At 36.8% G+C, this 16,199-nt stretch overlaps 1 protein-coding gene across 1 annotated transcript in view; it reads right to left on the minus strand.

Moving 5' to 3' along the window:
- The window catches only part of ROCK1 (Rho associated coiled-coil containing protein kinase 1), a 93,693-nt gene that overhangs the window by 42,199 nt on the left and 35,295 nt on the right, over positions 1 to 16,199 (minus strand). Inside the window, exons 3-11 of the mRNA XM_009672508.2 lie at positions 15,431 to 15,531; positions 14,488 to 14,625; positions 13,020 to 13,195; positions 9,984 to 10,068; positions 8,372 to 8,516; positions 7,916 to 8,054; positions 6,566 to 6,657; positions 6,175 to 6,334; positions 3,345 to 3,411 (exon numbers count right to left, since the gene is read on the minus strand). Coding sequence (XP_009670803.2) covers positions 3,345 to 3,411; positions 6,175 to 6,334; positions 6,566 to 6,657; positions 7,916 to 8,054; positions 8,372 to 8,516; positions 9,984 to 10,068; positions 13,020 to 13,195; positions 14,488 to 14,625; positions 15,431 to 15,531 — 1,103 coding nt within the window. The remainder of the gene's footprint in view (positions 1 to 3,344; positions 3,412 to 6,174; positions 6,335 to 6,565; positions 6,658 to 7,915; positions 8,055 to 8,371; positions 8,517 to 9,983; positions 10,069 to 13,019; positions 13,196 to 14,487; positions 14,626 to 15,430; positions 15,532 to 16,199) is intronic.

The following is a 16,199-nucleotide window of genomic DNA, read 5'->3' on the forward strand; positions in this document are numbered from 1 at the left end:
ATTAAAACTTTCTGGCTCCTCTTGTCAGGATTTCAGCCTTATTTACTTTCCTACATCTCCTTAAACATTCCTACAGCTGCACAGAGGAGAATCACAGTCCTAACCTAGATTCTCTACGATGCAACATATTCAAGTAGTTCTGACATTTTCTGTCTTATTGCTTATTCCAGCTTTAAAAACTCTGGCAATTTCTTTTACACAGTCATCCCAGAAAATGCAGCAACAGAACAGTTCTTCCTCCATCTGTCTCTTCCTTTCTTCCTTTTCCTACAAAATGCACAAGAGAAACTAGAACGGCACACTAGGATAACGAAAACTATGATAATAAAACTATGCTTGTCTCCGTTCTTTCTTAATAGAAAGAACGGATATGTTCTCAACAAGGACTGTCCTCTGCTCAGTTCTAACTAAGATCTCATGTCTGAAGAGATATTAAAGCATGCTTTATCCATATTAAATTAGAAAGCTGTATGTGAGGTTTTTTTTTTTTTTTGCCTATTTCCAGGCAGGCATTTTTCTTTCTTCCTACACTTTAAATCATTTCTCTTCTCCTATTCAGTAAGGGGAAACATGGAGCACTCATATGCTCTCAAGAACAGGAGATCCTTTGTCATTTCCTCCTTTTTCTTTCTTTCACTCTCTTAAGCTGAAGTATTCAGAGGACTAACACGGCAACTGTAGACTAACTATAAACCATATATTTTATATATTCACCACTTTGGGTTTCATATATTTACTGCCATGCATTCTATATATTTACTATTACAAGGCTTTGAGAGAGGAAGGAAATACTATACTTCTGCTTAGCACTAACAGAACAGCTCTGGTAAACTGATTACTGGTGTGACACATACCACCATTTCGAAGAGACAATGGTTGTAGTCAAAAACTACAGAGGGGCTCTAAATCAAAACTTTGAGGATACGGAAAGGAGAACTAGTACATAAAATATTCCACCTGTAGGAACCACTGAGAAATAAAGCAAGACTATTTAAAGGCTAGCTCTCACTTTACTAATAAAGGACCACAGATAATGCACAAAAATGAAAGAGCAGGAAGCTGTTTCTACATAATTGCTCCTCCATCTCTCAGTTGCTCATTTCATAGCCCGTTCAGACAGGCTGCGTAAAAGAACTAAATGGGAGGGATAAGGAACAGGTCCATAATGATATCTGGCAACCGAGGCGCTTCTGTACTTACTCCTGCTAGTCTGGACCTCTGTTGTGTCCTCTTGCTTTTTTCTGTCTCTGTAAGTCTTTACAGTACTACACCCCAAGGGGCTTATGCCAGCATGCTGTGCAGTCAAATTACATTAGTACCAGTACATAGGCTTTCAGAGAAGTTTTTGCACAATCTAATGTCAATAGCTTAAAAAAAAAAATACTCTAAGAAAATCCTGTGTTACAATTAACATTTATTATAAAAACATTCTTTTGCATTTTAGTTTGTTCTCAGTTTCCATTTGAGGGGTGGGAGAGGGAATATGAAAAAGCTTGCCTATAGCAGAGAAGTCCAAAACATTTTTACCACCAGGACTTGGTATGCCTGGCTCCGTATCCTGAACAATCAAAAAAAATAAAGACCCACTGCAGAAGAATCTGTGAATCTCCTCCTTCTTACCATCTGCACTGTTTACAGGACTTTATGGTAGGCCTAAATCAAAATAAATAATCAGATCTTTGAACAGGTTTGAAATTCTGTTAAAGGATATCGAATTCCATTTTTCTCCAACTTTATGGTCCAATTCTGTTAAGTTTTACACACTTGCAAAACCCAATGAATTTCTTGGAAATTTCTGGCACTCATGTCCTCCCAGAAGACACTCAGTACCATGCAGAATTGCAGACAGCCTAGGCAGTATCTTGTGTTATAATCCCACGAGTAATTAATTGCTAACCATGTGCCAACGTTACCATATTTATTGCAGCATGTAACGAAAGAAAGACAGCTGAGAAAGAAGCATGAGGTAAAAACACCTTGTAGTAAAAACTTAACATTTATTTGTATCTCTCTATATCACCCATATCCTTTTAGAGCTTTACCTCCCAAATTCATTAAAATCACAGGATGTTCGAATACACCTGACAATACAGCCAGCCTCTTGAGGTATTTAACTACACAAAGGTGCCTATATCCCAACAATTTTACCAAATCTGTTTAGCAATTCTCTTCAAAGCCTAACAAAGGCCAACACACAGCTTTAAGTACCCAAAAATATTTGAAATTCTGGCCTGATGTTTTTAAATGCTGACAAATTAAAAAAAAATGATGGAAGACATCAAAATAAATAAATAAATACAGTTAGTTTAACATCTAATTAATTCAGTTAATGAAATAAAATAAATAAGTTTTTCCCATACCCTTTACACATTTTCTATAGGTAATACCACGTATCACTAAAACCTTTATATTACAAGCTTATATAAACAGAACAGGTATTGATATCTGCTGCAGGTATTGATACAGAACAAAATACTAACAGGGTAAATCACAGTCAAAGTTAAAAATATTTATTTTAGAGCTAATTATCAACTATTTTGACAGCGTTTTCTACTGGGAAGAATGTCAATTTGTTAAATATCAACCCATTCCATAGGAATAGGTTAATTTACATTGGAACTTATAGAGAATCCAAGCAGACCTTGTTTCCCACACCTCCACTTACTTTCCTGGTCACCCGACTGCCAAGAAGCTCAGGAAGCAGTAAGCGAAACAGCTCCTGAACATCTCTGGGAGCTTACTAGGTGAAGCGCTGTATAAATGCAGATCCTCAGTGCCTCAATTCTCAGTAGCTTATAGGGCACACTGGGGAGGTAGCAGGACACCCAAATTTGGGCTATAATATTTCAGAAAGAGTAAAAACTGCTCTGCTACTCCTTCTACCACCCTCCATTTATCTCACAGGAGCTCCAGCTCCAGTGTTATACTGGTGGGTTGCTGGAAAGCCCAAGCCTTCCGTCACACTCAAGTCCAGGCTCCCTTGGTTGTCACAATGCTGTGGTACACCTGGCATACATGTCACTCTGTAAAAACACTGCACAAACACTGATATTTCTAAAGGTAAAAAAAAATCTGAATTTCAGTTCCATAAAAAAAGAAGCAGTTGCAGCTTATTTTATCCCAGTCTGCAAAAACTAACTCCTGGGTTTTTTGAAGAACTCAACTCAGTTTTTCAATCAACTTCAATAGGCATGCTACACTAAACAGTCAAAATTAATGTATCAATTTTCCATATTCCAAAACACTGAGACAATTTGAAACATTTAGAACTCAAACACTTCATACTCATATATGCAACAGACTCTTTGCTAGGATCTAACAAAACTTAAATCAGTCAGACATACCACACTTTTATCCACATTGGAGCCTGCTCTGTTATCATTGGAATTTTCTGCAGACACGGCTAAATACCTATAACAATATATAAAAAGTTATTTTAAGAGTTGTTTAAAAGCAAGGCTGTGAAAAGAGAGAATATAATCAAACTAAAAAAAGAACCCCCACATTTTTTGCTCCAAATGTGAACAACCAAATTCAGATTTCTCATTTCTGTACTTATCATACTTTAAGATTTAAGCATATTTAACTGAAAAACCCATACAATTTATTGTACAATTCGTCTTTAAGTGTAAAGGAGCAAGCTGCAACAGAAGCCCTCTAGGAAAAAAAGTTTCTGCCATGTACTAACGCACCTACTTTTCTTTTTTTAATAGCTATTAAAAAAAAAGTTTTGCTTTCCATGGTTACCACAATCTCATTGGCTTTTATTCCATAAATATTTACTCAGGCACGTATGCAGCAAGTAGGACCAATTAAGCAAGCCCTGCAGAGACTGTGTGGAACTTCCAACAAAGTCACTAGATTTTCACACGCAAGGAGTGTGCCCTGAAGTCAGTATTCTTATTTCATATAACAGTGTTTTCTAAAAATGCCAAGAATTTCTAACTTCTTATTTATCATGATTCTGAAAGTCAGATAAAGAAATACAAATGATTATCTTAAAATTCCTTCAGTATTTGATATGATATTCTTGGCCTGATAAATGCCCTAGAGAGATGTAGAGGGCCTCTAACTACAGCAGATTATGCAAGGGAGAATTCTCCAACACATGAACTGAGGAAGATGGACACACCCCCTTTTTGTTACCCGTACCTTCACATGTACAAAAACCTCTCCAAAAGATCAAGGAGGGTAAGATGAGAGACAATTCAAAAGCAGGCGTCAAATAAAACATCTCAAGACTGCTTAAAAACAATCAAATGACAAAGAGGAAATGTGACAACTCCCTACAGAAAACCGTTTGACAGCCTCAAGTGCAGAAGTCCACATCTCTTGCTCTATTGAGCAGAGAGAACGCGATATTTAAACAGGCACGACACCAGAGAAGGTAGAGTAGCGACAAACCACACAGCTTAACCAGGATCCAGAAGAGACCACAGAACCACACAGCTCACCGAGCTGTGAACTGCTCTCAGCTACGGTTCCAAAATCTGTTTCGGGATGGATCCAGAGAACAGGCCTGAGCAAGTAAAGCCAGGCTGGAGCTGCCTGTTTTGTTATAGGTGAAGCTTCACAATGAACAGCCGTATTTCCTATTCTATGATCAAATTTTAGAAAAAATTCTATACTAAAAGATTGTTTCACTACATTTAAGGACAAAAGTCACATCATTTTCCTAATCCCCCCCATCGCCTTAAACTCTCCAAGCATATATGAAAGTAAGACAAAATCTAAGGAGGACTGAGGGTAAATACACAACTTTGGGTTTTTTTCCCTATGCTTAAATTATTTTCACTACACAAAAGGAATAAAAATTAGGACTACAAATTTAGAAAGTTTGAATGGCCATTTCAGACTTTCCAAGACTATCACATCAGTGGATTATCATGGGATTAAAATCCATTCTAGGACAGCATTCTAGTTCTAGTAACTCTACAAAGTAACAATAGCATTAAATAGAAGACTTTTTTAATGACAGTAAAGCATAGTCTTTTAGCCCTCTAAATTCCTGGTACTGTTCCTTAAGAAGGAAGAGGCTAAGAGAAGAAATTGTTATTAACAAGCCTCCACATGCTACTTCACTTTCTTGATAATATTTTCCAAAATCTTCCCATGTTCCTGCAACACAAAATTTAAGACATTTTATTACAGACTAAAATCAGAAGTTGGGAAATTCCTGGACTGGTCAGCTTGCACAAGCTGTCTACAAAGCTTACAAGTCCTTCTACTCCTTAATAAGCAAAAAACAAAAACGAAAAAAAAAAAAAACCAACCCTTTACACAGATGGAAAGAATTTCACCACAACTTGGAAAAGCATTTCCTCTTCTATCCATGGATGGATAACAAGATTTATTTCCTTTAAGACTCTCCTATCCTTAACTCTCCTATAAGGTTTAGTCCTTATTAAGCCTGACAGACACCTAGCATGATTAAAAGCAGCTTTCAAAGTAAGAAAAAGTTATCAAGACTTTTGAATGTACATAGTGAATAGTGCATAGTGAATACTGACTGTTTAACTACGAAAGAATATAATTTTAACTGATGTAATTTAAAGTCTTCTAAGCAATAGCAAAAATTTTAAAGAATCACAATCTCACTCAGCAGTTGATGGGGTTTTTTCCCCCCACAAAATACTTATGAGGCAGATAACAGGCAAGTAGAGAATACACTATTGTTCCTAGTAAGCCAGAGAGAAGTTAAGAGAAGGTTTAACTTATCACATGCCTACAAACTGATATAAAACAAGGAAGCCACATATAGCGCTCAGGGACAGTGCTTCACAGTGACATTCAGCTGTATTTCTTAATGCCTTGAAGCTCCCTGGTTCAAGTCTCTACATATACACTTCAGTGCTCTGTAAGCGGCTCTGCCTGATAGCAGCAGAGTGCATTTTTCTTGATCCGTTGCCACAGCCTGTGCCATGTAATACTGGTAGATGAGAACAAGACAATCAAAAAATTGGTGTGATATTTTAAGGTACTGATGACTAGCAATCCTGGCTACCATTACCATGGAACTGTCAAGAAATGTAATTTAGTAGGATTCTGAATCATTACTAAAATTCTGAAAAAGCTTATATAACTAAACATATATATTTGACAATGTAAATACTGGTAAGAGTCAGAAACAGTCTTGATGAGAATACACTGTTAGCTTGCTTTCTCCATACGTACCGACGGTTGCTGTAGTATGTAAATCCTACAAAAGGTAGCTGGTTTCCCACAAATGCTTTTGGTATGGGGAACGTTTCTTCCTCTCCTTTGTCTTCTTCCAAATCATCAAAATTACTAGTGTCAATGTCACTACTTAAGTCAGGCACAACTGGAGCTACAGCTAGACAAAGAAGAAAACAATTATAGGATAATAAGATCACGCAGGTGAAATAACCAAGAGCTTTTGAGAATTTCTTTGTGGCATCTAGGAAATCTTGTTCCTTAGTACAGGGTAAATAAAATAATACATTTGAAAGAGAGTCTTCCATTAAAAAGAATGACAGCAGGCCTTTTGCTAACATGATATAACAGTAAGCCAGATCAGTATCTCTGAAAAAAGCAAGATACTTACTGTCTCTGAGAGTTTCCCAGGCCCATTGATCATTTTTGAAGAAGAGGTGCCGTTTAATTTCTTCTACACCATTTCGTCCTAGCCTCACTTCCCTGCCAAGCATAGCATGGAAGATTAAATAAATTATTCTCAAGGAAATAAAGACTCATTCTAAGGCACATCTGATAACTAAGGCAAAAAAAAAAACCAACTCCCTCTCAAACTAAAGTAAGAAATAGTCTTATTTCTTAAAGTTTTCATATGAATATAACTACAGCAGCATAGCAGGCACGTTTGGCAATCTAATCTGATTTTAAGCCTTGTCTATAAAATCTGCTGCTGCTGCCACCATCACAGTCTGGTTACACAGCCATCAAGAAGCAGCTAGATTCCACTCTTTCTAGGAGTTCATGCTGTTGTTTGACTCCCATGCAGGTCAGCAGAGGCAACAGCCTCCTTCATCCTGACAGCACATGGTCTCAAGAAAAAGTTATGTCTACATGTAAATAACTAGAATGATTCAACAGGAGTGCATCCACAGAGTGAAACAGCTGGTGCTGAAGATCTACCTAACACCCACATTTCAGATGGGTTTCCCTTGGACTGACTCTGCCCTGCTCCTGTGGGCTGAATACCCACTAACAGTTGGAACAACAGGGGCGCTCCTGAAATGCACCTCTCGCTTTGCTTTCATCTAAAAGGAATCCATCTTGCATGTCCCTCACAACACTCTGCAACACAGACCAAAATAACCGTAACTGTTACCAAGGCGTAACAATTCTTATTCAAACTAAAAATTTAGGGTAGCTGCTCCTATAGTAACAGCATTTCCCTTCCCCAACCATACGTGAGACTACACCAACAGAGCAGCAGCAAACATCCGTGACTCCCCTCCCAACTGCTGGGTCTGAACAGGATGAAACTGATGCTACCACCTGTCCAGCTGTCAGGAACATCAGTTGGTAACTATTTTAGATTAGACAAAACACTACTTAAACAAAGTAATTTAAAGACTTTTGACGAAAGCTTTAAAAAATGCTTGACTAACAAGTTAAACTAGCTTTCCTATTCTTTAGGGATCTGTTAGCATCTTGCTTATACTGCTGTAGATAAGAGAGGAATAAAGCCCAATTCCTATAAAGAAAAATATTCAATCAATGGAAATGCATTCAGAGATTAGGAAAACATCTCGGTAGCACCTAAATAGGAAGAGCATTCACTGCGTTCATGCCAAGACAAAGGCATTCCACTACTGTTCAGCAGTGTAGAAACCCCCACAAACACAACAAAAAAAATGTATGTTCTTTTAACATGAGAAGAAATTCTCCTAACAAAGATTTACTTTCATTTTGAATAAAGTTTAAATCTTACCTATCAGTTAGAAAGGCACAAATAAGATTTTTCGCTTCTTTAGATATCTCATTGTCATCAGGGAAAGTAAGGGAGTTCTTATGATTCATAATTTTACTGTATGTTCCAACCAAAGAATCTGCATAAAAAGGTGTATCACCTGAAAAAGCAGAATGCAAAAATTAAAAAGCATGGCATCAGAAGTGCTGTAGATTTGATTTATAAAGGGATTTGAATTACGTAAGCACCATACGTAAGCAATTGCTAATAAGAGGCAAATACAAATGTCTGAGAACTGTGCCAGAATATTAAATATATATTTAACACCTCTGAAAACTATAAATATTTTGTAAATACCACGATCAGTACCAAAGTTTACATTGGAAAAATAACAATGAGGCACTTAAAAACAACAGTGATATTTTAACATCAAGTCTAGGAAGCACTGCAGTCAGTTTTGATCATCTCATTACTCACCTACAAGCATCTCATACAAAAAGACTCCAACTGACCACCAGTCACATTCTCGTCCATAATAACCATCACCACCCTGGGACTTCAATACTTCAGGAGATATATAGTCTGGTGTTCCCACAGCTGTATCACATCGTACCATACCTTCCTACAAGGGGAAGGAAAACAGCCGGGTGCAAATATAAGAGCCAAAACCGAAAGCCGTTTCAGAAGTTTACGTAGCCTAAGCAACACCTCTACTCTTAAACAAATGTTCTTTAAGTTCGAATTCTGCTCATGTCAACGTAAATGTCACATATACTGACAGGAGTGACATTTTTTAGATGTACAGTAAACAGGGAAAACATCTCCGTTAGCATACATGGGTCAATGTCAGCAATTTTGCTGACAGAACTAGCTAGAGTGCAAGTTTTTCATCTCCGACCCAATATACTTAATGCCAGGAAAACTGCAATATAGACAGGGTCTTGAAACCCTAAGTTGACAGATTTTGAAATGAGTAATACATGAGAAGAGTGCTTCATGTTCTTCACACCATTGCAGAAAGAACTGGCAGCACAGAGGCAATCACTTGGAGCCATGATCGAGAATATTGAACCTGCAATCAGTACCACAGGCTGCTTTCCAGTATTCAGGCAACTGTGAAATAATACTACGCTATTTCTAGATATTTCTAGATCAGTAGAAAAATGTACATAACCTAAGTACATAAAACTAAGTAAATATAACAAATTAAAACCCAGTCTTGCATATGCAACAAATCCAGAATGTACTTAAATTAAGTTCCTATTCTGAGAAGTTTCTCTCCCAGAGGACAACTTTTCTCTTTCAAAGGCTAGAGGAGCCTAAGACTAATCTCTTGCATCTGAAGCTAGCTTTATTCAGTACAGCACAAAGTGTAAAGTGTTGTTGACACAAGTTTACCCCTACAATAGTAATATAAAGTATATAAGTTTCATCATATAGATTTTTCTTTTCTTTTTTGGCACTTACAGCTTAAGCACTAGGATAATCCTTTTCAATGTATCAAAACACCTAATTGTTAAAAACAGAATCAGTCAAGGATTAATCTGTAATATGTTTGGAACAAAGCCAAACGGTGTGTCAGATCTTCCACTGAAATGGACTGGTTCTGACTTGAGGCAATTCCTTGAATTTGCACATGTAACTTGCAGTTGGTTTTCACTGGTGCCTTTTGTTTACGGCAAAGCAGCTACACAAAGTCATTTATTCAGAGCTTCGGGAGAATGTTGGGAGGTCACAATGTACGTATTACACGGAATCTATCAAGTATAACCTTTGTCAGGTTATTCTCCTACTATAGAGGTGTAGGCTGACACAAACCAATCAGAGCTTCATGTAGGGAACAGCAATATTTTACAGTACTTGAAATATCGTTCTAGATTTTTTTTTTTTTTTAGTGACCTTGGGGATATATTTTTAAAAATAATTTCATGACATTCTTTAATCTGCTTACTTCAGGTTTGAATTTTTTATGCATAAAGAACAGTAGTAGGAACAGATTGGAACCTTGGACTCTTCTCATCCTGCTGAAAGGTTTTCAATACATTTCATATTCACAAACAGAAAAGCAAGTTTAGAAATATGTGACTACCTTGTTCATCTTCATACAAGTACCAAAATCTGCTAGTTTTAAATGACCAGCTTTATCTAGCAGCATATTATCAGGCTTCACGTCTCTGAAAGGAAGAAAAAAATGTGTGTGTAACAGCTAATAAATAAATGTAACTTACAAAAACAATAAAAGTAAACTGTTTTTCAGCTGTGACAAGGCAAGAGAAAAATGACAAGAAAGCACAATCGTTTCCTTCATTTCAGCCCATATTCTCAAAATATCATGTCCAACAACGACTGAACTGCCACATTTAAAAGAAAAGAGGATAATACGGATGTGGGAATAGAGTCTGCTCAAGCAACCAAATTTAACAGGTCTGGACATTAGTCTTGAATCTCAAGTACTAAATCACTCACTGGTTCAAGCCCCTCTCCACTAGGATCCAGGTAACTAAAATCAACTACAGAAAAAAATTCCTTCCAGGTCTGAGTTAGCCACCTCCAAACAGACCTTGAAACCATAGCTCTTCCTCTGCACCACTTCTATTTTAAGGGAACAAACGTATGCCATTTTCAGAAGTTTACTAGTATGAACAAGCATTTTGCTGTGGCTCAAAAGCAGCATCTCTTTATGCCTTTTCCATAAAGTAGCTCTGCTACAGAGAATAAGTTTTCATAAACTGGTGAAGTTCAGCAAATAAAATATTATTAAATATACCATAGTGGAATAATAGTAAGAAACTTAAGTTGAATTTCAGAAGAAAGTAGATTTCCTTAAAGAGAACTTCTGGATATAACAGGTAAAATGAAGATTTAGCATTACCTCAGCTAAGGGGGTACAATGGAAATATGTTAATATATTCATAGAATAATTAAGGTTGTGAAGGATTTCTGGAAGACATCTGGTCCAACTGCCTGCTCAAAGTAGGGCTAACTCTGAAGTCAGATCCAACTTCAAAGTTACATTAGGTTGCTCAGGGTCACGGACAGACAAGTTTTGAATTTTACAAGGATGGAGATTCCACAACCTCTCTAGGCCTCTCTTCCAATGTCTGACCACCTTCACAGAGAAAAAACGTTTCCTAATATATTCCTTTGATGCAAATTGCAATCATTTCCCTCTTGTCCCTTCATCGTGCAACTCCAAATGTGACTCCATCTTCTCTATAAACTATTAGGCAGCTGAAGACTGCTGCATTCTGTCTCACCAGAAGGCTGTTAAGTTCATAAATGAAGTCATTACACAGTGCCAGCCCCACTATTGAACCTCGAGGAACTGCTAGTAGCCACCTGTCAGTCAGAGTTCATACTACCGAGCACACCCTTTGAGCCAAGTTTTCCACTCACACCGCAGTCCACCTAGTCAAACCGTTTCTCTCCAATCTGACTATATCAAAAGTCTTGCTAAAGTCAAGATAAACAACATCCACTGCTTTCTCCTCTTCAGTGGGGACAATCTTCTCATCACAGAGGGCAATCAGGTCAGTCAGGCGTGCTTTGCCCTTGGAAAATCCAGACTGGCTGTTCCCAATCACCTCCCTGTCCTTGGAAATGCTTTCCTGAGATTTTACTCCATAGCATTCCCAGAGACTTTGGCTAGGCTAATTAGCCTGCAGTTTCCCAGATCCTCCCTCCTCCTTGCCCTTCTTGGGCAAGACAGGTATGATGTTCTTAGGAGAAGAGGTTTGCCTCTTACCAGTCATCAGGAACCTCACCCAGGTGCCACAGTCTCACAATGACATCGGCCAACTCCCCCAGAACCTTTGGTTTATTCCACATGGTCTCATGTACAGGTGCATGTCCAATTTGAAAATGCTGGAGCTATCTTGATCTTTCTCCACTAGGGTAATACTTCACCCCCTTTGACTGCCACTAGGCACAGGCACCCAGGAGGTCTAAAAGCAAACCTTATCAATGAAGATGGAGGCAAAGGCAGGACCCCAGCTTTCTCCATGTCTTTTGTTATGAGGCCCCTGCTCCACTGAGCAGTGGGCCCACAATTTTCATCAGTATCCATTCATTCCACAAATTTGGACAGACCAACTTCAGTTGGAAACAAATTCCAAAAAGCTCCTGGTGTCAAAGTCACCTAAAACGTTAGGAAAGAACCCACAACGCTGCTGGCAACTTCTAGCACCCGGTTTCTAAAGCTTGCAATACATGTGTACAAACGATTCAGCTAGATAATTTATCTATTAGAATTAGGCACAGCAACATCATCAATGCTACTCTAGATCCTACTCAAGCAATGGATTAGTAGGACGTACTGTTTTGTTTTGTACTTTTGCAAAAGCTTAGATGTTAACACTGATCTTCTGGCAAAATTACAAATTGAGAAGTTATTTACTGTCTTTCTGAAACTGTTCCTGTACTTTCAAGTTGAAAAAAAAAAAATCTTCTGCTTCCAGGTTATCAAAAGCTAACATCAGATAAAAGTTCAAATATCAACCAGAGAACATCTCAATCTATCCAGCAAGTGATTATGTTTCAGTTGAGGACAAGTACATAATACGCAAACTGAGAGCTAAGTTCCCTTTACTCTGTGCATCTGTTTTCCCTCTTGCCCTTTTGTCTTCTTGTCCCCTTACAGGTAAATATGTGGCTAGATTTTCTTCATACTGTTCTCAGCGACTTGTTTAATGGGTCAACGATACCAGTTCAGGCTTCAAAAGCAGAGCAGAGAGTTAATAACTCCTAACAGCAGGTACTACTGCGATCTAATTCCCAAAACAGCTTTTTATGGTCAAGAGAAATGAACAATTTTGGGACCAAACTGTTCATTCCACTTTAGTTCCTATATCCTTTGGTAAAGTGGCAAAATTCTATTATTTCTCCAACTGAGGAAGATCAGTCTGTTGAAACCCTTTTACTTGAAGGCGTCACCTCAGACTGGTAATTTCGTACGGCAAGAAATTTTGAAACTGTCAGAGAAAATAATAATGAAATAATAATAAAGAAGTAATATCAACAATTTTAAAACTACCTAAACAATTATCCAAGTCATTCTGACAGCACTGGGAATAACACATCTCTAACTAACACCACTTTGGGGGGGTTTTGTTTTTTTCTTCTTTACCTGTGTATAAAACCCATTGAGTGAATAGCATCTAACGCAAGAACAACTTCAGCAGTATAAAATCTTGCCCATTTCTCAGGAACATCGTAGTTGCTCATTAAATTCACAAGGTCCCCACCAGGCATGTATTCCATCACCATGTAAAGGTAACGGTCATCTTGGAATGCATAAAATAACTGTTGAAACAAATAAACAAAGAACAAGTCACTGAATATTCCAGCTATTTTTGCTTAAAAGCTTTAACCTTCTTCATGCTGGAAATCCAAGGAATGTCTTCACAAACTGATTTACAGATTAACAGAACTGCTGCCACTACTGCACCAGCTTTGCATCATTCAGCAGACCTCTTAAAAAAAAAAAAAAAAAAAAAAAAAGAGTTAATCTCTAGAGCCTATTCCTGCTAGATCTTTTGTCCCTCTACCTTATAACGGAAGGATTATGGCTCTGCCTATGGAGTATGATTATTTATTAATCCGGTACAAAAAAAAACTTGAGATCACTTCAAAGACTGCTCATCTGCTTAATAGACAAGATGCTTCCTTACTTCCTGGAATGCTAGCTGACCAGTATATTACTATAACACTACTGCATTGCAAACACCTGCCTGATATTTTTTTTTTGTGTGTTACTACCAAATATTTATTATTCTATTGTGAATTGTTTGCCACTCATTGTTTAGAAAATAAGCTTAAATAAAAAAAATCAATAAAAATATTTCCTTTACCAGAAAAAGTGCTCTGTTCAACATCAACAGTGTGAGCGGATTTAAATTTTGTAACTTAAAACATTTTTTTAAAGTCATAAAAGTAGTATCCTGGACAATCCACTCCCAGAAAGATAGTAATGTAGTTACCTATTTGATGTCGATAATTCTTAAACAATTTTGTTTATTTCTAACGTAACACAAGATTTCACACGCTTAAGGGCAAGAATGCTTTAAACTAACATGCACACACACACACACAAACAATATGATCCTCTCCTCAGGTGCACTCCTCATAAGCTTCAAAGGCAGCAATGTCTCCCAACAAATTGTCAGTGTTAACACTGAAATGAGGTACAAAAAATACAAGTGGGCATACTTTGCAGTCAAACATACATATAGAACATACAGAAGCTGCATCTTAAGTATACATTTATGGTATATTGTATGCCTCAAAGAATTACGACAGAAGAGGCTCACCACTTTTAACTTATATCTGTTAGGATTTTGAATAACAAACAAAATAGCTTATCTTGTAATTGTTAAGACAAAACGCAGTCCGGAAGCAACTGCAATACATGCTATTTGTTGCGTACAGCATTTCTTAGGTTAATAACGTATTTTCCTAACAGATCAATATAACCAAAAAGAGTTTGAAAACCTAAAAATGAAAGCGCGTAACTCCAAGTTACAACTTGATTTACATAGCGCTATAACGAAACAGTTCTACAACAACAGTTTTTTTCCACAGGAGTATCACTATACCTGAACAACCCAGGGACTATTAGCAAAAGCCATAATATCCCTTTCTTCCCAGAAGAATGCAGAATCTGATCGTTTTATCATCTCAAACTTGCTCAAAAGTTTCATAGCATAGACTCTCCTTGAGGATTTATGCCTTACCTATGAAAACAAATTTGATATACAGAACAAATTAGTTTCCCACACTAATATATGAAGAATAATAGCATGCATATTATTTTCCTGCTTCACCCTATTTAACATTCTATAATACTCTTCACATTGTTTTATAAAAAATGATATATTGTAGGTCTATAGAATTACATTGCATTATCTAACAATATATGAATTGCTCTTAAAATATATGCTAAAACCATTCAGCACAGAAGTCCAGCCACAATACTCACTTTGTAATACGCACATATTTGTCTTAGAAAGGACAAATACTTGCACTGTTAAATAATATAAATGTAAACCTGCAAACATTTTCCAGAGGTGATTAGCAGACACATATACTTACTGCCATATTTCAGGTTTTTTCCACTAGTTTGCAATTTAGCAAAATGAGTAAGCCTGAATGTTAATTTCTTGCAAACAGCACACATCTCAGGGAAATGTGTCCACGAAACTCTAGCATAGAGTCTCTAAACTCATAGAAATTATTTTAGTCCTGAAGATTTGTTCAAATGTCCACATAAACAATGGCAGAGACCGATTTTCTTGATTCTGCTTTATTTTAAAAGGAGAAACATGGCTACAAAACAGAACGACTATTTGAGCATATTGAGGGTACTGAAAGATGAGATCCTTATAAACATTTTCATAGGATAAAAAGAAAAAAAACCACCTCTGAGCTTAAAGTTGTAATATTGTAAGACTTAGTCTTTTAAATACTTTATTCAGAAATAGACATATGAGTAAATACTACAAAAAAACATTTGAATGTACAAATAGAAACATAACTTACCAACTGAACCTCCCCAAATGCACCTCTACCAATCACCTTCACTACTTCATAATCTTCAGCTTTCATGCGCAGATCTCTCATTTTATTTACCGTGTCTTTATCTACATAAAAGAAAAATCATATTTCAAGGAGAATCAATTTAAATACATACATCTTTCAATTTTTTGTAACTATTAGATGTGTCACTTAAAGAGCGGACTCCCTGTTTAATCCAAACCTCTCTGCAGAATGCATGAGCCTGTTCTCATTACCTGTAATGTAACTGAAACCTGACACTAACAGAATACAACAACTCTACTGCACAATCAAATTATCAGAAATCTTCATTTGAGAAGTTCTTTAAAATAAATACGTGCAAAAAAAACTACGCAAAAATTTCACATCCAGGGTAATCTGGCTTGTAGACAAATGAGTATGAAAGCTTATTTCTGGATAAATAGGCAATACATCTGAGAAAATATCATGAAGTACATATACGAAACACTTCAAGAAACTATTTAAAAAAAACAACACACTTCCAGTATTCTGGACTTCTATTACTCCTAATACTGAAAAAAAAATACATTTCAATTTAAAACATGCAGTGGGAATCACTGTAATTATTTATATAAACCTGTCATTCTATAAACTACAATAATTTACAAACTCCCAGTGGGCAGATATTCTAATTCCAAATTTGGTCATAGATTAAAACAGTCTATTTTAATCCATGTGGGTCAACACTGGCATGAGATTACATGGAAAAGCTTCATGTTTCAGCATTTCTACA

This window comes from Struthio camelus, chromosome 2 (genome assembly GCF_040807025.1).
Source record: "Struthio camelus isolate bStrCam1 chromosome 2, bStrCam1.hap1, whole genome shotgun sequence".
NCBI classification, from domain to species: Eukaryota; Metazoa; Chordata; class Aves; order Struthioniformes; family Struthionidae; genus Struthio; species Struthio camelus.